Source organism: Notothenia coriiceps, unplaced genomic scaffold (genome assembly GCF_000735185.1).
Source record: "Notothenia coriiceps isolate Sejong01 unplaced genomic scaffold, NC01 NC01_scaffold00037246, whole genome shotgun sequence".
NCBI lineage: Eukaryota > Metazoa > Chordata > Actinopteri > Perciformes > Nototheniidae > Notothenia > Notothenia coriiceps.
The window spans coordinates 851,328-875,243 of record NW_011369947.1 but is presented as its reverse complement, the minus strand read 5'-3'; the positions used below and the strand labels follow the sequence as shown (position 1 = coordinate 875,243).

At 39.2% G+C, this 23,916-nt stretch overlaps 1 protein-coding gene and 1 long non-coding RNA gene across 2 annotated transcripts; one reads left to right on the top strand and one right to left on the bottom strand.

Annotated features, from left to right (window-relative positions):
- On the top strand, positions 1-23,594 carry LOC104965527 (dual 3',5'-cyclic-AMP and -GMP phosphodiesterase 11A). The gene is made up of 13 exons (XM_010794490.1): positions 1-774; positions 1,663-1,821; positions 9,488-9,577; positions 10,153-10,293; positions 10,452-10,516; positions 11,902-12,037; positions 13,336-13,411; positions 17,209-17,276; positions 17,377-17,469; positions 18,938-18,988; positions 21,231-21,377; positions 21,506-21,613; positions 23,481-23,594. The coding sequence occupies exons 1-13, from the start codon at positions 1-3 to the stop codon at positions 23,592-23,594; spliced, it is 2,022 nt and encodes a 673-aa protein (XP_010792792.1).
- LOC104965526 (uncharacterized) lies at positions 3,764-5,401 on the bottom strand. Its single transcript, XR_800535.1, has 4 exons — positions 5,355-5,401; positions 5,160-5,256; positions 4,015-4,062; positions 3,764-3,800 (listed from the first exon to the last, which is right to left on the bottom strand). It is a non-coding gene; the product is annotated as an uncharacterized lncRNA (long non-coding RNA).
- Positions 23,595-23,916: the final 322 nt, after the last annotated feature.

Below are 23,916 nucleotides of genomic sequence, written 5' to 3'. Positions count from 1 at the left end.
ATGGCAGTGTCAACTATGGTGTTCTCTGACGTGGAAAGTTTTCTGGACTCGCATCCCGAGTTATTCGAAGACTATCTGAACAGAAAGGGGAAACATAGCATGGTGGAGAAATGGCTCAAGAATCACAAGGCGTCTAAAAGTGCTGCACCTGCCGCCGAGCCCAGAGAGGAGAAAAGTAAGGACAGCTGGGCGAGCAAATGTGATGGTCTGCAGAGGAGAACCTCGCAGAGGGAGCTGCGCAAAACTTTCGCCAGATCAAAAGCCATCAATGTGAACAGGACATACGACGAACATGTGAACACCAGGGCCCAGGAGCCCCTGACCAGCATGAGGAGGAGAGCTCTGCTGAGGAAGGCGAGCTCTCTGCCCCCCACCACTGCGCACATCCTGAGCGCGCTGCTGGAGTCCAGAGTCAACATCCCCCAGTACCCGTCCACAGCCGTGGATTTTAAATATTACCTCAAAGAACACAACGAGAGAGAGTTTTTCCTGGAGCTTGTAAAAGACATATCTAACGACTTGGATCTTACGAGTCTCAGCTACAAAATACTTGTGTTTGTTTGTATTATGGTGGATGCAGACCGCTGCTCCTTGTTTTTAGTGGAGGGCACAGGCAACAAGAAGACACTGGTGTCCAAATTCTTTGACGTGCACGCGGGTACAAAAGTGTTACCCTCAATTAATTCAGATGAAGTTCAAGTGCCGTGGGGGAAAGGAATCATTGGATATGTGGCTGAACACGGAGAGACAGTGAACATTTCTGACGCTTATCAGGTGCCTGCTCCTCTTTGTGCATGCATGCATGTGTGCATTTGCATGAGTCACAGAAAGAAAGAGAGACAGAGAGAGAGAGAGAGAGGAATAAACTCAGACAGGGAGACAGGTTATTTGCTTTCACCCTGTCATCTTATCAGACCCCATTAATTGATCATCAATCAAACTGGGTTACAGTGCTGAGAGCATGGAGACCAACAGCCTGATTGTTTGTCAAACAACTGATTCACAAGAACATATCGTAGGAAAATAAATAACTAAATAAAGGAGGGGAGAAATGATCTCTCTGTGGTTTTTAAAAACGTAGCTTTGTCTACTTAAGAAAGTGAGACATTACTAGATTACATTAAAGTAGGAGGCTTTTTTTTAAGACAATACCGTTACTTGGTACCAAATGTGTACCAGTAGAAATGAGTATACAAATGTGAACTAACATTGCTTTAATGTCCTTAAACAGTCAGGCTGCCCCCTCTCAGTTAACTAGTGGACAAATGTCTCATGCTGACGTTATTTTCAATAAAGTTAAAGGACACCTCTGGTAAACACAAGATTAAATGTGGTGGTTTTACATGGTTGTTTATTACACATCTGTTGAATAAGTCCAGTAATCGATTAGTCCACAAACTGGCATCAGTGTTAGTCAACTAATAATTTATTTAGTCCAGGAAGGCCCTAATAAACACATACACAACCTCTTCAAGCCAGACATGTTATAAATCATATTGCCTTTCTAGTATGTTTTTGGTGTGTGAGACATGGAGTCCTGATGAGTTGTACATTTTGCTGCACAGTCAGCTGAAGGTAAAAAGGGAAAAAGTGCTTTTTGGGGGGGGCAAAACATTGTGCTTACATTGTGTCTTAATTTTGCACTGTCCCTATGGATTGCAGGATCGTCGGTTCAGTGATGAAATTGACAAGCTGACAGGGTACAAAACCAGGTCACTCCTGTGCATGCCCATATGCAACAGTGATGGAGATATTATTGGAGTTGCTCAGGCCATCAACAAAACTTCAATTGGAGAACTCTTCAATGAAGATGATGAGAAGGTAATTACAGTAAAAATTATATAAATGCTGATGTTTGTGCGCTTATTTATTTGAATAAATGTATGAAATGATGGGGGAACAATTATGGAATGCTCATTTACCAGTGATTTATATGAGGTAACCAATAACTATATCTCCTCATGGTTCTGTGGCAAAGTTGTAGCTTCTTTACAATTAGTGTCACATTTGCTAACCTGCGCAAGGGATAACAATTGCAATAGTTGGTCCACAGAGCAAAGACATTTTTTACAGACATCCTACCCAGAAGATATATGATTCATGATGATGTGAATTGTCCTCTAGCGCCACCAGTAAAATGTTTTGACATCTGTTGGATGAATTGCAATGAAATCTGGAACAGACATTAAAGATGGGGTAGGTACGTTTGAGAAACCGGCTTGAGATACACTTTTTGTTATATTCCATGGAATGCTCTTAACATGCCGATAGCAATGAATATCTTAAGTGCTTTGACAACAAATCCATAAAAAAATGTAACCTGTGGAAGCCGTAGTAGGCTACTGTTAAAAGCACGACCAATAATTTTAGCCGGCCTGGCTAAAATAACTGGATGGCCTACCTGCCTGTCAGCCTGTGCACAAACTTATCTTGTGCCCTGATTGGTCATGTGCGCGTTCGTGTGTGTTGGAGGAGGGGCTCTGTCCTCTGTAACGAAGTGGCAGATTTTTTCCGGCTGTGTATTTTCCTATACAGTCTATGGTATTTTCAAATTCTAGCGCACTCGAGCTGGTTTCTCCAAAATGACCAACCCCACCTTTAAGTTTCCCCTCTGGAAAGCTTTTCTTTAGCACCATCAACAAGTTTAATTAATCCAATATTTTGGCTTATACTGTAAGTAAATATCTGATATATGTACAGGCTAACGTGCATGCTTTGCTTACACACTAAAGTAAGACTGTGAACGGTAAACATGACAATCTGCACGGTAACATTTTCATTGTGATGTTGTCATGTTGACGCGAGCAGAGCTGCTAGCATGGCCTTAGTTTTGTTTACTATTGCAGCACAGAGAAGTCTAGTGCAGAGGGAAAATGTTCAGACTTCATGATTCATGTGTTGTGTTTCAAGGATGTTTCTCAGGGTTATTTTTAGGCAAATACTGTTATGTAGGGTTTGTTGTGCAGAAGCAAAGCAGCGTTTTTATTTTGATGGATGGATTTTTCCGAAGTTAAAAGGGGGTTTTCTCACAATTTGTATGTTAGGATTTGCCGTTTGATCTGCGAGTGTTTCTTTGATTGGGGCATTGATCTATAGGACTTTTTTGTGACGGATGCTCAGACTGACCATTTCGTTTTTACTTAATTAGAATTGTGAAAATCTGAGATGAACATCACAATATCATCTTCAGAATTTGATCAGAGCTCACTCTTTGCGCTACATTTGTCTTTTCCTCTTGCATCCTGTCTTAAGAAACACTAACTACAGCCGCTGTCTGATAAACAGACATTAATGTTCACCCTTTATTTATTTGTTTCTGTGTCTTGGCTGAACATAACTCATATTTATTATTTCATTAATTCCTACAGCTCAGTCTGACTTGTAGCATATTGGCCCTGAGTCTCAGTGCTCAGTTTGTAGCTAGGTCATAGCTTGTCTCTCAGCATCATCACATTTTCCTCAGGCAGTTTCTTCCAAAGGGCCAGGGCGCTGTTGAAGTGTCACCCAGAATAACATCTTTATATAAGCTGTTCAGAATGTCCAATTGGTTGGGGCTTCACTTTAGTGCGACAGCCAAGGTGTCGGGCTTTCATTTAGTGTGACCATTTAGATTTCACAACCACTCATGCGATTTTGACGCATTAACACCAGCAAAAAGGACATACTGTTTGTATGGAGCAGCTTAATGCCGAATACACCACATGATTTGTCTTCAAGATGTGTGTACAGGATACAAATGTATATGAATTGTTAATGATTTATTGGTTGATTCAAGACGTCTGAAGCGTGCTCTTGGATAACTGAAAACAAGATGAGATAGGACTTTATTTATCCCGAATGAAATTGTTGTGCAAGAGTTACAAATATACAATAAACATAGCAGCATAATAATAAAATTGTACACTAACAGTGCAGTAAAAAGAGCAATGAAATAACATAGAAAGTCAAATAATGAATGAAAAACACTGTACAGTGACGAGCAGTATTGAGTAATGCAACAATTCACTGTTTTACCTTTTTGTGAATCAACTCAGTCTGAAAAGAGATCAGCCATGTTGGCAGCTGCAAAACAAAGACACAAATGTTAGTGAATGAATGCAGTGTATACAGTATATGTCAAAGCAGTAGGTGGGGGTGTTACATCTCTCGGGTTGGTCCTGATAGATCTTTTTCTGAATGAATGTTTATTTGACTTATTGCCATCATCAGAGAGGCACGCGGAGCCGAGTGTGTTTAGTCCATCAGCACACATGAATGGATGTTACAGAGAGGCGGAGACAAGCCAACACACTGGCTTCTCTTATTGCAGCTGTGAGGGGAGAAGAGATGAAACATAAAAGCAAAGAGCTAGCTGTGCCTTTTCTGTTTTAGGGCTATGTTTCACTGCAGAAGAGTTTTTTATTCTAATGTTTTTGTCGCCATTGGAGCTCTACTGTCAAAATGACATCCATTGTTCATAGTATATGCAGATTAGAAATGATTTTTTTCTTTTCTTTCTGATGTTTTGAGTTCATCTCACATTACATTAACGTCACACTAATGCTCGGGATGGCTACAGCTGAATTAGTAATGAAATGCAATGGTAGCGTCAGAGAACACAGTAAGCTCTCTGCTCAGCACAGCTGCAGCCCTGCTTTTATACAAGACCTAGTAATAAGAGAATGTATCACAATTTCCAAAGCAAGAGATGATATTGCAATAGCAGATGTCATTAGAAATCTTAGCGTCCCTTTATTACAATGGATGTCGTTGTCTGAAAGCTTATAGGATATTTAAACACATTATAGGGCTGCTTTTAAATCCCACGCTGCCTTAATTGTGTTGTGTTCATACGCTGCAGGATGGGAGTCCTTTGGGGAGCCTGGATAATGGTTCAACCCGTGTATAATTGCATTGTCTCATTATCTTCTGTACAGGAATATAGCAATTGGCTTAATGTAAGTGTTTAAGCTGATCTTGCTTTCTCTACATCTTGCGTTATAATCTTGATTTGGCTTTTCCTTCACTTTGCATGCCTTTTCATACATTTGAGCTAATACATTAGACATGAAATGAACTACCCAGGTCGACATTTTCATGAATTTTCTAGTTCTGCCACATACAGTAGTTCCCATTTGCCAATATGTCGCTGTGAGTGGATTGTCAAACAGAATTCTCACCTCAGCGCTGTGCTCCCTCTGGCTGCCAAACTCCCAATTGGCTCGAAGACACACTGTCATAACCACTTTTACAAAATGTCCCAATGTAGATCTTCAGCTAAAGAGGAGAGAACACAATTTCTGCTCTGAGACACATGTTTTTTTTTAAAATGATTCCTGCATGATGTAGGATCAAGTGTAGTAAGTTCATCATACCAAACTGGTTCCTGACATTCTTCTCTGTATTTCAGCAAAATGTCCCCCTAAAAAATGAAAAATGACAATGACATTCGCAACATGTAAATAATGCAAAAGGATGACATACTTTAGAGTGGGGACCCAAGCAGACCTGCTGTCTTGCATCTGAAATGGGAAACAGATAGAGGGATGAAGATGGGGATCAAGGGCTTCAATTAAACTCAGTGCTGGCTAAGTGAGCTAAATGAACTTCAATATTGACTCCTTGTCTATTATCCTGTTTCTGATATTGCATTCTTTTAATAAATGGAAGAGGTAGTTGTATGACTCTTTGGATTCTTTGATTTGGAGCAAGTGCACAACCAGTATGCATTGTAACGGTGTAGATTTACTAGGGCTGTTTGCAATCCGATGCAACTGTCGTTGTTGATTTCCATATAAGAGATAGAGGACATTTTGTTTCATGTGAAAAGAATAAGAGGAACAACCAATTTACGTTGGTTAAATGCCAAAAAATTATGTTTTAAACTACAATGCCATTTCTGACTGGACAACTATCAAAACAAGCAAACACTAACCGATACAGAGCAAAGCAGACACGCAGATATACTGTAGGTTACTGGATGCCTATCTATTTCTCACAGATGTTTGGTAATTTCATTTAACAAAATGGTGTCCAACAGATCAAATGTGTATCACAACTTCATAATAAAAGAGTGTGATTTGGCGCAGTGATTTGGAATTATAGCTCAACAGCAATGTCCTTATTTCCACACTGATGAAGGTCTGATATTTATACAGAGGTACAACCCATTTACATCTCATCAAATTAAAACAGCAACCTTTGACTCACTTAGATCTGATCACTACCGTGTTGTGTAAAGACATCTTTCAATTTAGCAAGAGCTGGGTGTGATTGTGGCAATGTTTGTGGAGAAATCACCAGGTTTAGTCCCTGCTGTAATCTCTGAAGTAAAGCCTGACAGATGGAGTATATTATAATTCTAAAGCCACATTTTACAGGCATTTCAATGTAGATACTGAATATTAAGACTTTGTTGTGAGTTGTTGAATAGAAGCATGTCAGGCTTTGTTTGTATGCTCTTGTCACGGTTTATCTTTTAAAATAAAGGGCAACATTTCTCTTTAGGTTTTGTGTGCACTTCTTTACAAGAACAAGAAATCATCTGAAAGCCACTGTAGTTTGAAAGGTTTCATATTTCTAGTTTTACTCATTTATTATGTCCCCATAATATTCGTCCGAGGAGCAATAAGTGTTTGCAGAGACTTGATCTATCTTGATGTAACGCGCTGATGCAACAGCCGCCGCTTCGTTGTTGTGACCTCGCTTTGCTCCTGGCGTTTTTCCATATGCCAGCTATGTGTAGAACAATTTAATTATTTATGGTTATTAATAATAATTGAGCGGCACTCTTAGCGTGGTACAGTGTTTATTAGCTTTGCTGTATTAGTGCCCTTAAATTACAGTCAGCCAGTACTGTATATTTGATGTAGTTTTAATTTGTACTTGTTAAAGTGGCATAAAGGCAGGACACATAATGCTCTTTTATTACATGGTATTCATTTTAATATTAATGTAGATAATAATGATTTATAACAGTGACTTGGTTTGTAAAATGTATTGGAGTATAGATTCCTGTTGCATAAATATTTGATACCTCTAAAAGAAGCAATCATTGCTAAGTGTGTTTGTAAAGCTGCTGTGCACTCTGCTGACACAAGCCAGGGAGTCCCATATGAGATCAGAGAAAATAAAGAGCTTCATTTTTATTCCCGAGAACAATTCTTGGCAAAACAACAATGGCTTCGCTTTACCGTACATGCAGTGCAACTAGTAGTTGTTATGGAGAAAGAAAGTGCTGTCTATGTCATTTCCCTCCGCTTGCCTCATATGAATTTCCAGTTGTGGAAGTAGAAGTCATTGAGGTTAGAGGAACTGACTGTCCCTGAGGCCTCGGCCAGTTAGCTTCGTTATTAAACCACTCTTTACTAGTCAGTCCACAGGTCTCTAGGCAAAAACGTCTTGTTTGTAATGCAACCTTGTATAATGGCCTGCCTGACAGAATGTAATTAGAGAGCGCGCTGCTTTTCTTGGGTTTGCCTGTAGATCCATAGCCAGATCCCCAAAGTCCTGCTCGCTAATGAATCTGCTCCTGCCGGGGCTATTGACGGCCACTGCCTTTCTGGGAAGATCATTATCAGAGAATTCCAGCTGAAATGGCATTATGTATGAGCTTTTTACTCGGCATCATCTGTTTTCCGTGTCTGACCACAATTGCATGAGGTGCTTGATTATGTATAATGACTAAATGAAGTGCATAAAGTTAATGCACTCATTAGCAATGACAGAGTGATATTTCATACCAAATTATGATTACAATTGGTTTTCATTTAGTGATTTAATTTGCACTTAGCATAAAAGGGTATCATAATATGAGCTTCGGCGTGACATTCCAGAGCAGGAGAATTCTTCTTTTTCATGCTTTTGATTTATCAAATTTAAAATAACCCTCACCTTAACCCCTATCATTAGTAATGCCAAAAGTGTGATCCCCCAAAATACAAACACACATTCATTCAACACAAGACTGACAAAGCTTGTATGTTTTAAGCGCTTACAGTATATAACACATGTTTGACAAGGATTTGAAGCGTGATTTATTAGTTTAAAGGTAATGTATGCTTTCCCAATCAACCATTGTATGTTCCCCATACAATGGTTGTCTCTCTTAACTTATAAAATGAGATATTTAAGATCCAGCTAACCCAGGAGACCTGTTTGATTGTAAAGAGAAATTGTAGCAATTAGAGCAGAGTTTCTCAACCTTTTCTCGACTTGCGACGCCATCTTTAAGTCTACAATTATCATGACCCCAGCAATTAGAGCTGACAAGTTGTCATGTGATCAAACCAAAGAGCACTGAAGAAGATCCAAGTGTAATGTAAGGATATATGTTTTAAATATTTTAAGTATATCAAAACATACAAACCGCCAATATCAATGCATTTATTTCTTGCACATCCATCTACATGTGACATCTCTCCACTAACTCCAGGTTGCTGACTACCTAAAAAAAGCTTTTTAAATAGGCACAAGCGCCCCAGTTATCAACACAGTGCTATACGCTCCTGTTCTTTACATGTTCATTTGTGGCTGACGAGTAACTGATGCTTTATTCTCTCTGAAAGGTGAGAGAGATATCCCTGTATCAGCGGCCACAGCTGAGTAACTTCCCATTCATGTATTGTTGTAGTGTCCCTACCCTCAGGTCACACTGAAGGATGGTAAATATTAGTGGGTTTGTTGTACCGATTGTGTTGTTGACACAGCATCCAGATGCTGAAGATAGATAGCTAAACACAGAGGTAGAGTAAGGAAGCACACAACCTAAATCCTATTGATTCCATGTTACGGGAGCTGAGTGTCTCTCAGATAAGGCTAATTGTAGTCGTATAGAAGTCAACCCGTGTATTCATATCCAAGAACAGCCACCTCTCTGCCTCATTCCTGCTCTTCTTTATGAATCAACAGCGGTGAGGAGGGAAATAATGTAGTTCAATTCCACACTGAATCAATCATTCGATTTCAGGATACTTATTAAATACAGTCATTAGGCCACATGAAGTGATTGCATTATTTATGTGAAGGAAATATGAGGGAAATAAGGAATTCATGTTATCAGCCCAGGGCATAGTAAGTCCGACTATTCAGTCAAATGGTAAAATGTCAGATGAATTTATGTATTTGTCCTGGCAACTAGCAAGTAATGTTGCCAATAAAAGGCAATTTTTTATGCGTTCGAATTTGAAAGCTACGTTTTTCTTGAATGGAAATATTATTTACTCGTTTTTGTTGTGTTTCCTTTCGATAAATAGCTTCAATTTTAGAGCCAGTTCTAAAAATGGCTACAGCATAAAACATACCCTGCAGAGTTTTCTAACAAAATGAAAGGCAGGCTACACTCAGTGTTTCTCTCATGTTGCTACCTTTTTATTTTACTTTAAAAACATCTTTGCCTTGTAGGTTTTTCGGCCTCTCAACCATTTATGTTGGCATATAATAGCAGTCATTTTGTGACATTAGGGATGCTGTTTGGTAAATAACAAAAGTCTGTTTATTATGTCAACAGGTGCTGCATATGTACCTTCCTTTCTGTGGAATTGCGATCACCAATGCCCAACTTTTCGCCGCCTCAAGGAAGGAGTATGACAGGAGTCGGGTAAGGTTAATAAACCCCCCCCATCCCTGGGATCAGCCAAACTTGCCCCCCTCCCCTAATGCTGACATTGAGGCTGAGTATTGATCAGCAGCAGCCCAGTTGCTGCCACTGCAGTGGGGATCACAGAGCAGCATGCAGCCCTGCATGGACACTTTCTCTGGATCTTGGGGGAGGGGCCTGTATGCAGACCGGGGCCTGATCCATGATCTAAATCTCCCAGGGAATGTTAAGAGATGCACTAATTCATGTCACACATTGATTTGTGATGGAAGAGAACATAATGAGAACACAGCGCTCAGTGAATGGAGGGGAGCTCCTTTCACACCATATGATTTGTATGAATTGGATTGACACTGCCTTCAATAAAAAGGGCCTAATTTACTTTTATTGGGAATACTGATCATGGTATTTCCTCCTATTGGTTCATGGTTTAAGGATTATCATAATAAATATAATAATAAGTAGTCTGAAAGCTGATTGAGGCAAAGCATCTTTATCTAAAATGGGTTTTAAAACAGCATGTTGTTTAAATTGTTGGGAATAATGGCAGTGTTTTTCCTGTTGATGGTTTTCAGGCCCTCTTGGAGGTCGTCAATGACCTGTTTGAGGAGCAGACTGACCTGGAGAAGATTGTCAGAAAGATCATGCATCGTGCCCAGACATTGCTAAAGTGTGAGCGCTGCTCTGTTCAGTTGCTGGAGGACATTGAGTCACCGGTACGGTTATTTTTTACTGCTGTTTTCTACTGTGTGTCTACCAGTCTGTACATTTGAACTAGTACATCTCTGCATCAATTTTTGTCAATGAATACTGTGTTCCTCCACACACTATTTCCAAGAGATTAAGTGATTTTATTTCCTTTTAAATCTTTCAGGTGGTCAAGTTCACCAAGTCTTTTGAGCTACTGTCCCCCAAGTGTAGTGCAGACACTGAAATCAGGTATGTTTGGTGCTTCAGTGGGAAAATCTACTCCACAGTAACATCCGGCTGAAAAAACAACATGGCGTATGCTTTCTTTTCCACATTTCTAATACAATAAACCTTTTTACCTCAACAGTCATATTTGCCTTAATTAAATTTGTAAAGCATCCATGTAGGAAAGAAATAAGAGAAATATAAACATAGAATATTTTTCAGTGCTGTGAGAGTAATATGCTGATGCTGAATAGAAGGTATACTGTAAATATACAGTAGGAGCCCCACTTAATTGGGTTTTGCTGCTTTTCTCCACTGCTAGGGATGGAGAAAGAGAGGCTTGAAATTGTGTGGGATATTGTGTGGGTTATTCCCCAAGTCTTGCACTTACCATTACTGATTGGTTACTTCAAGGAAGCAATGAACTGCAACAACAACAATAAAAAAAAAATGAACACCAGAAATTCCAATAGTTAGACATTATTAGTAATTTAATAAACATCAGTCTTCTTTCTGACTAATCACACTCCCTGTTTCTGGGGTCGTATATTAAATAAACAAACAGATTGTGATTCCTAGTAATGAAACGCCACATTACAAACTAAGCTGAAATGACAGGAATGCAGTGTCTCTGTGATGACACTACTCTTCCTAAAGGTTCACATCTGAATAACAAGGGCGTCTGTGCAAGATCCATGTGTGTAATTAAATGAACATATTTGGTGTCAGATGGTGAGAGTACTGTGGGATTTATAATGCCCTGCCATCCCCATGGTGAGGGTAACGCTGAGCGAATGCACCGTGCTGCTAGTGGGTCTGTGGCAGTTAAAAGACAAACACACATTGTCGCATACACAGCTGTATCACTAGATCAAAGGGATTCAAAAGATCTGACATCAGTGTCTTTATTCTAGGCTAGGAAGACAAAATGAGCAACACTAAACGTTTATTTTGTTGCGTTTGGAAGTTAAAAGTCAGCGACACAGCCCACTGCAGTAAATGTGAATGGGAAGTCTGTGCAGGGGTGCAGGTGTTTCTGTCTGTGGCAGAGTGTGGGGGTGTTAGGCAATCACACAATTAACTTTTCATTACTTCATAAGCTACAGGAGAAGCTCACTGATATCTACTGTATGAGAAAGTCATTAAATGCAAGTCAACGTTAAAGACGGTCCTTAAGGAGGAATAAGAATGGCCTTTTGCAAGCTTGCAGTTTAATCAGTACCATCTCTTTACGTTATACTGAAGGAGAACGGACTTTTATACTCTTTTAGTAATACTATGTTGTTTTTGTGTTAACAAATTAACACCATATAAATTATATTACAATTTTTTTTTATGTTTGCCTCAGCACAATTCTTTGGTTTTGTTGTGTCCATTTTTCATCGTCCTTTCTTATGTTCTGTCCCTAGCCCCTTCAAAGACAGTATGGAGAAATCGTCTTACTCAGACTGGCTCATTAACAACAGCATTGCAGAGCTGGTGGCGTCTACAGGACTCCCCGTGAACATCAGTGATGCCTATCAGGACCCTCGCTTTGATGCCGAGGTAAACACACAATAACAGTGTTCATCTCAACCAACATGACAAACAAACAAATATTGGATATCACTTAGGTCATAGTTTTTAAAAGAGCTCAATAAAAGACAGATGCAGATGTTTCAACACACATCCAAGAGGCACCTTCAGTTCCACTAACGAGTGTGCAGACCTGGCAATGTTATCCTCCATAGGATGTTCACACGCCAATGAGGTCACATGGGATTTAATCATTATGGGCAGTGAATCCCCTTGGTGAGCTAAATTGGGATGGCTATGTACGGACGCATTTTGACGAGAAGACAGATGGCTTGAAACAAAAAGGAAGGGTCAAAACCATGCATGTCAAACCGTACCATTCATCCAGTTTATCGGTTTACATCTTAATATTTCGTTCATGGTTCTGTGACGATTCACATGTTCATTAATTGGACTGTGATCTCTCATGTGACTGTCGTGTGACCTTAACAACTCACACATGACTTTAAGGATGTGTCCAGGTGTGAAGATAAAAATAGATGCAGGTAGAGCAGCTGGAGTCTGTTGGAAGTGCCTTCACAACCAGTTCAGCTCATTTGGCTTCACTTTTCTTTTCTTGTTTTACTGGCACCTCATGGTGAGACGTTACACCCTGCCTAGTTTTCCATTTTGTCAGCTGTAAATTGATCTCAGTAGGATAAAGGAGGAAGTGTCAACCGCAGAGGCTGGTGTTGATAGATTCCAACAGAATCCCACCGCAACCAGCAAAGCAGTCCGCTCTGCGTCCAGCTGCACGCAGCAAAAGTTTGATATGTTCTACCTTAAGCAGCAGTGACAGAAATATGTGTACTTGGTTGGTACTATACCTTCATGTTGCCTTGCTCTTCTACTAAAGGTACATGCATACGTTCAAATCGGCTGTTGAAAATATAATGCAAGACGAGATGCGTGATGGGTGAATATTTGAACACAAGTGCCAAAATTATATTTGAGTCCACACCCTACTTTTTAAGAATATAAACTTCTTTATTTGTATTATGTCTCAAATGCAGCAGTGTGTAATGCTGTAGTAGCAGTTGGAAGCAGTTTGCTGTAAAATAAATACTGGTTAAACTTAGTCACATTTTATTTAAATAAGAAATATCAGATTAAAGAGTATATAAATACATTGATTAATTTGCCTGTTTTTTTCATTGATTTTTTGGGGTAATCAGAGAGTTTTGAGGTATGAATAACAACTCTTAGTTATGCTTAAAACTAAATGCCTTGGAGAAAAGTGCAAAGATAAATACAGATGGATGATAATACATTTTTTCCCACTCTTTCAGGCGGACCAGTTCTCAGACTTCCACATTCGCTCCGTGCTTTGTGTTCCCATATGGAACAGCAACCACCAAATCATTGGTAAGTTCACAAATGGAGCTTCATTTTCTCTTATAGTTATTTGATATTTTTACACTACTTCAAAGTGTTTTATTTAATTCAAGCTTTTAAACACTTACCCTGCTTGGATGGTTTTCAATGAGAGCATTAGTGAGCTCAGGCTGTGGGACGGTGAGGCCTGGCTTTGTGTTGGCGTTTACGTTATCATAAAGAGTGATGGAAGTCGGTTAAGTGCGGGCGTGCAATGTTAAGTGGAGCATTGTCATGTCCAAACTTAGCAACAACCTCCAGGTCTGAAAAGTGAAGCCAAAACGGAGTTTCCTTAAACTTGCATTCTTTTAAATGACTACCATGTGACACAAATAAGTCCAATTGCATAGAATCCTATGAGAAAATGATGCTTCTTTTTCCTACTTGATTTATTACCCGAGTATAGATTTTCAAGACAACTTTCTGGTATCAAACTCTATTTATAAGTCTTTATCAAAACTGAATGATGTACATTTTTTGAAACTATGGTCAAATAAACAAAATAGACGACGAGAAATAGAATAAAGCAAAAATAGACTATAAAGCAAGGTATGCTTTAAGAAGTCGCTTCAACAGTGTTTCCCAGTTTGGGTGTTGTCTGAAAAGTGTGTGTTCATGAAAGTTAATTGCAACATTTGTTTGCCTAAAATTACATTTTTTAGCATGAAGATGTACTTTGTTCCACGCTCTCGGTCACATTATTGTTCCAAAACAGCAAGACTGCAACGGGCAAATGCAAAACTCTAGGCTTTAAGTCCAGGTCCACAAAACAATGGGTGATGTCACATTGAGTATGTCCACGTCTTTTATACAGTCTAAGATTCAAACAAGAAAGTGCCATAACCAAATTGTTTCCATAATGTCGTAAGCAAACAATGATCTAAAAATATCCTGAGGAAGCATTAGTATTTACCCTAATCTGAAAGAATTGGACTAGCTAAAAAAATAACAGCTCCAAAGCTAAAGAAAGAGGTGTCCACATACTTTAAGGTCATAAAGTGTATATATGATGCAGATACATTATCAGCACTAACATTGCAGGTCTCCCTTGAAAAAGAGATCATTGATCTCAATGGGATTTTACCTGGATAAATAAAGGTTGTGAATTTGAATTGTGTAGCACTCACAATGTAGGTTTCAAATGTGTTTTTGCTGTAGTAGACATAAAGGGAGAGGGGAGCTTGTGCTCAGCTCAGGCTGCATGCGTGTGATTAGATCCACGCTGCACCATCACTACACACTTGGAGTTCCCTTCTTCTCGCTGTGTGCTTTGTGTTTGTGAATCAGCCCCAGGCCAACACCACACTGACACGCTGATAAATCATTGATCTCTCGTCTGGTTTTGTTGCTGGATATTGCAGGTAGGAGCAATGATAGCAGCTCCTTTCGGTCCACTGAGATCTGATGCAGTAGGTCATTCGTTATATCTGAGTGCAAAGTGATCAGCAAATCTGCCGCGGATGGTTGGTTAAAACCTGTGTGTGTGTGTTTTTTTTCTCTTTTTGCGTAGTGCATGTGTCGGAGAGGGTAGAGGGAAGCGTAAGAAGGACGGAAAGAGAGTGAGGGGGAGAAAGAAATGCGGTTTGTGTGGGTGGCACCTGAGGATCTTGAGTGAAAAAAACGTTATACAAACAAAGCGGCAGGAGATGAAATTCTCAAGCCAAGGATACATTCAGTTAGAAAGTGAATGTCCTTGTGTAACCACCAGGAATACGCATAATAAATACTGTTACTATGACGTGTCATGTTACATTTCATATGTGCGTGTAGTGTACAAATGACAAATTCAAAAGCTTTTATTGTCATTGTACAGAATACAACGATATTTATAGTCACTGCTCCAGCGAGTGCTTTGAAAACAGATATATTAAAACACAGATTAAAAGGTCTGACAGTTTCGACCAGCAAGTAGTGCACACAGCTTCGATTAATAAATAAATGAATAAAATAGAATTATGATAAAATATATATGATAAATATTACAGCGTATACATAGAGACAGATCATGATTATTGCACAGTGGGGATATGGGGAGTTATTTTTGTGTGTTTAATGTCCTAATGGCCCATGGGAAGAAACTGTTTGTGAATCTGGAGCATTAGCATTATGCCACCCATGATGGCTACTTTTCTAAAAGGTAGTGATGATTCTTTTTAAATTTCAGTTACCTGAGAATATAAAACATATTGGTTCTGCTAACCCGAGATTATTGGGATAATTGGTCTTATAGGTGAGCTTGTACAGTAGTGTATAGAGTCAGGATCCAGGTTTCTCACCTTGACTGTGGACTGTGTAGTGGAATTTGGACTTAATGTTTGATCTATTAGTTTGAGCGTAATAATGAGAGCCCTGCGATCGACCAAGTCATACTACGGCTTACAGGGTTTTAAATGAATGGATGAAAGGTCAGTAGGAGAAACCGGGCTGCAGTTGTCTTTTTGTGATCATAATCCGTATAAATCAATCAAATATGTGACCCTGAGCCTCTTACAGTTGATTATAGTTTCGAACATACTCTTTTAAACAAACCAGGGTGTTTTAAACCTATACAAAGTATTTTACCCCCTTAATCCTCCAAGGTCTTACAACATTACTGACCATTACTGATCAATAGACAAAACGTCTATTTTTCTTTGCAAAACAGCTCAAGATCTGCCAGGTTGCAATGAGATTGTGAGTGAACTGCGTTTCTAAAGTCCAGCTACAAATTCTCAAACTCTATGAGACCTGGACAAATCCACTGCGGGACATTAACATTTCTGTTTGTAGGACACGAGGAGCTTGTAAAATGATGAGTGTCCCTTGAAGACAGAAACTGACACATCTTTAGTTCAACTTAAGGCACCATTTGAGTCCACTCATTAGACAATCTGCACGTCCCATTATGATTAACAGCTACTGTATTACTTTAGTAGATAAAGCCTGGTTGTTTGGTTTATTTCCTTGTGAGTTAACAAAGTCAAGTCAGTCCTTTTTCTCCATTCAACACCCCTAGTGATCAAACTGTGCATTGAACAGTCACAAAAACAAGAAAATGCAATTTATGTCAAAACTCAAAATGGAGCTCATTTAAATATGTCTGGTATTGTTTGTGATAATGAAACACATGTGGCACTAGGAATAGTTAAAGATAATGTGGTGGCCACAGGGCTCTAAGCAGTCATTTAGCTCAGTTATGCTTTGGACCTCCTATTCTGCAACTTATTACACATTACACGCTCATTACAGATTGAGCAATAATAGACCCGAGAACAAAACCAGCCCTGTCTTTTTAAAAATGTAATGACACCATTAAATAAATTGTTCTTAGCTACAGCACTAATCCCATTTCTCCTCTGTGGATTTCCAGCTATATATTGATATTAAAATGTCACTTTGGCAGGTTGGTTTGACCTCATAGAGATAAATAAAAATGGTAATGTATTGTGTAATTAGTTTTTAGCATAATTTCTCAGGGACAATAAAAGATGGTGCTTTATCAACAAAGCCTTGTAATTAGATGATGAGGGAAGCCATCTTAACAGGGAATTCTGCTGCAGAATAGTGCTCAATAACTGGACGTCTTGTCAAAGATAACATTAATTGAAAACCATTTTCACCAGAGCCACAGTGATGTCATTTTGTGTAACCGTGTATGTGTTGTGCCTCTCCTCAATATCCATTAATAATGCATGTTAGTCAATGAGTGTGTGGGTTTGATCCTCTTTTAATTAGAGGCAGGTTATATGCACTGGAGTCAGTCTTTCCAATATCACTGTGAAGTTCTGACTGTATGGTTTGTGTAACAGGTGTCGCCCAAGTGCTGAACCTGCTTGATGGGCAACCATTTGATGACGCAGACCAGCGTCTCTTTGAAGTATTACACTTGTTTCTACATCTTTTTAAACATACAGCAGCTTGTGGATATATCAGAAACTGTTGTTACTGAGTTTTTCTGCTCTCTGTGCTTTTCACAGGCGTTTGTGATCTTCTGTGGACTGGGCATCAACAACACCATCATGTACGACCAGGTGAAGAAGTCCTGGGCCAAGCAGTCCGTGGCTTTGGATGTAAGAACATCTCATTCGATTGCCTGCCTCACATCACAGTATTGAAACACAAATATGTAATTTAGTTGTGTTAGAAAGTAAATCTATTCGTCTACTTACATTTGCAAAGAATAATTATTAACAGAGACATTTTAGATAAGGAAACCCTGCAATAAGTACCTTTCTGGTATCTGTTTCACGTGGATTTCGCCACTGCCATGTTACTTCTAGAGACGAATGGCAGTTTGAGTCTAGTAACTTCAATGGGAGAAGAACATTTGAACACAAATTATGACCGTTTCTTCGCCACATATCTTCCAAATATTCTGGCATTAAAGTTATATTTTTTTACCGGTTAATCAGAAGCAAATGTACTTTGTTTGAGACCAATTTGTATGATTTGTCAGTCTTTCAGAGATCTGGCAGCAAAGCGCATTAACGTTAGTCAAACTGTGTCAAAGTTCAAATAAACTAAAATTCCCTTGGAAACTTCTTCCCATAATGCTAAACATGTTTGTTAGCTGTGTTAATGTATCTTAGCAAAAGTTAAATAAATTAGGATGTGTATACCATAATATAACATTGGCGCCAATCGGAATTATCTATCGTTACTTAGAACATCTTATGCTTAGCAAATTGTTCTGTGACTTGAGAGAAGTTATTCCTTGCTGCTGCTGATTGTGTTAATTTTAGCTTCATGCCCTCTCTCAGATGATATTTCTCTGTGCATCCTATCTGTTCTTGTTCTCCATTAGCCATAATGTTTTTTTTCATTTTCCTTTCCCGTCATTGTATGCTCTGTGCTAAAACCTTTACCCACAAGTCTTTGGAAACAACGTCTGCTGGCTAATATATAAACCTCTTCTTAGTAATTCTCTCTCAGGGGTCTTGGTGCTCGGCTCCTTTTTTTAAGTCTCATATTTCCGCAAGATTGTACGCATGAATAAAAGTGCTGATATCTCTTCGTAGATAACCTTCTCACAAAGGTTTTATTGAAAATTAATGAGCGGCAGTGAAAAGCAATCCCTCATCTGCCCTGCAGTATGCGGGCATCCAGCACTACTCAGCCTTTACGGTACGTCCTTACATTACAATAGGGAGCTTTCAGGTGCATTGTGGTCGTTTTCAGCACCCGCTTTCAAGACAGGAGAAGCACCGAATGAGAGATAGAGCATTTAAAAGGAGAGGCACACAGTGAACTAATATGTAGATGCATTGCTCCTGGCAGCACTGAATAAACATGAGCGTTTATGATCAAATAAGCAACTGGAGGTCTGTGCGAGGTATTTCTCACAGGATATGAAGGGAACATGGCGATGTGATCAGGGCTGACATCGCTGCTCTTGTAAACTGTTCCAGAGGCGAGCGTTAACTTCCTCATCTGGAAGATCCACTGAAATTATGTAACGCCAGTGTGCCCTTATGGTTATCTTAATTATAAAACAAATAACACATTGAGTGAAACCGTGTCATTATTTTTTTTTTACAGGTTCTGTCTTACCATGCCACTTGCTCCAAGACTGAAGTTGACAAATTCAAGGTAACTGATATTCATCATTACATTTGTCTGAGTGAACCCATCTCTTTCCCCTAATACTGACTGCTGTACTCAGTTATTTATAAATCTGAGCTCAAGACAGATATTAAAAGGGACAGGTTACCCCTAACATATTTATTGTATCACCTATAGAGCTATTTATCAATGTAGATTGTTTTGGTCTGATATGCCGATTGTTAAAGATATTGGTCGTAGAGATAGTAAGCTTTCTAAGAAATATAGTCAAACCAAATATCACTTTGATTGTGATGTTCAAAGAAAATACAAAAAGAGTAAGGTTTCTATCCAGAAATCATGACCCGGTTACTCGGGATAATCCACAGACTTGTAGAGAGCAGTTTCATGTAGGAACACTTTTCTTTGTACAGCATCACTGTGCAGAAGGAACCGTACATCATCTCATGGACGAGAGGCTCATGCTCGTGACAGCGTGAGATGTAAACATTAATAGCGTCCTCCTCGGCTCAGCTGAGCTCAGGAGAGCCTCTGTCCTTGAGTAGATGCATGCATACGTTCAACGAGCATATTGCTGTATAGTTTGCAAAGCTATTCATAAACAGAATGGGATTATTCATAAATGTTCTCAACATTGGAGGCAACTGAGGCCATTACAAACAAAACACTTGTTATGTTGAACTACCTGGTATCATATATTGCTCTTATTGTGGACACAAAGTAGAGGACGAGGGATGATGTGGAATCATTTCTTAACCCCCTGTTACCACCAATAATTAAGTCCTAATAACTCAATGACCAAATAAGTTGTTTGTCATTTATTTCCAAAGGGACCCATGTGAATGTTATGTGATCTGATGTTTTCTGGTGAGGACAGTCTGCCTGTATATATATAAATATTGCAGTGTATACACACTCTTGGTGTCGATTACAATGTTTGATCATCAGGTTTGCTCTGGTGGTGCAGGTAATTGCCTTTATATAATTTCATTGTTTTCCTACTTATGTAGTCATGATCCTTAATGTCTCTGCTTTTTATTGAGTTCAATTAAGACAAATGAAAAAGAACAATATTAAAGGGTCTATTGTGGTTCTGCAAAAACCTGTTAACAAAAATATGATTCAAGAAATCAGCAGTAAAACACATTTGGATTTCTCTGATGGCTTTAAACTGTTGTTTACAAGAAGGTGAAGGCTTGGAAATGTAGCTCATGATGCATTTATTTTTGTTATGGGCTCTTTAATTAGGATATCTTGTTTCTAATTCAATAACAACCTGTCATTCATTTAATAGGAAAGAAAAATCTAATGCAACAGACGAATTATTGGCAGCCTGTCTTTTAGACTTCCTTTTCCATTTCCTCCAGAACTTCAGTAGCATGCGAGCAAAAATATGGGCCTGGAATTCCCCAATGAAAATAGGATAATTGTGGTATTTGAATGTATTACATCAATCAGTAGAAAATCATTGTCCATGCATTACTTATAAAGAGTAAAAGAAATGAAAATATCTGCATTTTTTATTGGCATGACACTTCTGAAATATAGATATGACCTATTTTCCAGCACTTTCTTGTGTAAGATGTTCCCCTGTGGCCATCACGGCAAAGTAGGAACCCCGCTTCTCCGTGAGCTCGTGTGATCTCTCAGCCCCCTCATCCACGCTCTGCTTCCTCCCTTTCCCCCCCCCCACTGTCTTTCATAACTGCTCTACATATTGAGCCTCACGGAGCACACTAGACTGGGCTTCCACCAAAGTGCAAATGGAAAACAAACCTGGCTGACATTTGGCAACCCAGGGTTGTGAATTGAGAGAAAAGGGAATACCTGCTGACCCGTCAGGCAAACATTTGATAAGGAAACATGGTGGCTGTTAGAGGGGAGACACAGGAAGAGAAAAATGGCGGATAAGAAATATCTGCTCATTAAACCACATCCAAGACAGCAGACATGGGTGCTTCAGTGTGAATATGGTTAATTGGAATCACGTATGTGTTGGGAGATTTTGTTTTTGTTTGAATAATAATGGAAGCTGTTGATGATTACTACTGCACCGCTACGTTCGTCAATGAGCTCTGAAAGTAAACAACGGTGAACACCTCCGCTAAAGCTCCCTCATTAATCTTAACCCTCACCAAATGAGTGTTCGGAGTCTTAATTAGCATTTCTTCATATTTCCATGTATCATCTGAAAGTGGCACAGCACCCTCTGACCTCTCCATGCTCTTGTGCTCTCTGAACTCTTTTCCTCTCTTTCTCAATGAAACAGGCGGCCAACATTCCCCTGGTTTTCGAGCTGGGCATCGATAAGCTGTACTTTGATGATTTCTCCCTGGACATGGATGCCATGATAACGGCCTCTCTGAGGATGTTTATGGAGTTGGGAATGGTGCAGAAATTTAAGATTGACTATGAGGTGAGACAACTTCATCTATTTCCTTTGAATTCTTGACAGATTTTGCCCAGAACACTTTTCCTTCACCAACGTGTCTTCTTGATAACTGCTGTCTCATGTGCTCATCCCTCTCTCTGTGTTTCTCTCAGACGCTGTGCAGGTGGCTGCTGACGGTCAGAAAAAACTACAGAATGGTTCTCTATCACAACTGGAGACATGCCTTCAACGTCTGCCAGTGCATGTTTGCCATGCTAACGGTAAAAGACACTTGTACTAGGGAATTTAAAGCAGATGTTTATAAAACTATTGTTTAAGGAAAAACATAACAATTTCCTTGCTGAACTGGTATCTTTAGAGCAGGGGTGTCAAACTCAATTTCATCCCGGGCCACATCAGCATTATGGTGGCACTCAAAGGGCCGGTTGTAATTTTAATTATATATAAATATATACATATGTAAATATATAATATATATTAAATAATGTATTATATTACATTGTTGGCCCTGCATTGGATTATTATCAGTTCTGGTAATATCTTCCTAAATAACTACGTCTGAAAGCAGAAGTCTAGGGCAAATAATTGAAAGTGAATATTCAACAATTACACCAATTGCATTGTATATTATATTCTTTGCAAGCTCTTGCGGGCCACATAAAATTAGGTCGCGGGCCGGATTTGGCCCCCGGGCCATGAGTTTGACGCCCCTGCTTTAGAGAAACTCATGAGCATCTTTATCTCAATTGGCATGAGTCCGTCCATTTGCTTTCATTTAGAGAGCTCCCAAAAGCTTGCAAATAGTAAAATAAGAAAAGGTACTGAAGTACCACGTTCAATTTAGTAAGCTTACAGGTTAGCTTCTTCACTTAAGAGAGATTTCGGCTCTGTACCTCTCTTTTATAAAAAACGTATGAGGGTCAAATAAGTAAAATCATTCAACATTTAAAAAGAAGACAATAAAACAAAATAAGGAAAACTTGGTGTTTTCTTTACTAACTTCTCAGATCAGTCAAAACAGAACATATAAATAGTACTTGGAAATTGTTGCATTGGTTCACACACACACACACACACACACACACACACACACACACACACACACACACACACACACACACACACACACACACACACACACACACACACACACACAAATTATGTAATCAAACACAGCATTAATGCATGGCGTCCCATCTGAATTGATTATTGGCAGAGGTAGATGAAGTAGTAGTGTGTAAGCTAAGCCTCTCTCTCCTGCCAAGTGTTTTAATGAGTGGGCTGAGGGCCGTGCGATCTGCGCCGCTATCCCCAAAATGACCCTGAGTGACTCACTCAGCCTCCAGGGATCATCCATCCCAGCCGTTAAACTCCCAGAGTGACTGTCTACTGCTGGCTATCTAGGGAGATACAGACTTATACAGATGCTGCTACTGTTGAAGGGTTTTTCCTTTTTATTTAATGAAGAACTCACAGTTTCGTATAATAAGACAATGAGGCTGGGTTCCATTAACGATTAATTTAATGTTGGAACATTTCTAGTTAGAGTATAGCAAATCTACATTTGAAATAAGTAAATCCAGAGTCAAAATGAACCACAGTAATCAATAAGGAGATGATTGCTCATCCAAATAATTAGAACAAAATAAGTAAATAATAAGAAGATGGGTTGGTGTCTCAGCCATAGAGGAAGGAATTGTTGTGTGCTCTTGAAAAATTAGGAAAAAAAGGATAAACAGGGAGGCTAAGTTAATATTTTATTGCTTTTCTGAAGTAATTGTTTTTAGGTGATTGTGCTCTGCCGTTATTTTTGCTCAAAACATCTTAAAACAGCAGACATTTTATAAGGTAAACCTCCTGAAATGTAAGTTTAAAGTTGATACTAATTTGTAGTTCATAAATGTTGGTGCAACAAAGTTACACTTAATGTACTGTAGGTTTATAGTAAAACATAAAGCGACATTTTATATTGGGTTTGAATGTTAACTTTCTCAATTTTTGTTACAACATGATTTCGAGTTTAACCATGATCTAATCGGGTTTCAATGTGATTCCTTGTTGCTGAAACCAGCCGACTGCAGCTCTTATTTGTGTGTTCTGTTTTCTCCTCTCCTCGGTAACATTCAGACGGCGGGCTTCCAGGAGACTCTGACCGAGGTGGAGACCTTAGCGCTTATTGTAGGTTGTGTGTGCCATGACTTGGACCACAGGGGCACCAACAACGCTTTTCAGGCCAAGTAATGTTCCCACTTTAACTCTCTGTCCCTTCCACACAAACACACTCCCTCCTACACACCGTTTATAGTGTTTTACCACCTGCAGCCGTCTGCAGCACTCAAGACCAGATCAGCAAGAGTCAAGTGGCAAGTTGTATAAAGCTTATGTAAGAGTCTGCTTAATGAAGAGACTGTAAACACTGCTGACTCTGATCTGCAGCTATTAAACTGATATTGAATTGCTCAGTGTTCTCTGCCTGCACAAAGGTTATCATAGTAAACGGCATCTGTAACCAAGATGGGGAAAGAGTTGGAGTGTCGACATTATCATGAGCTAAATGAAATCT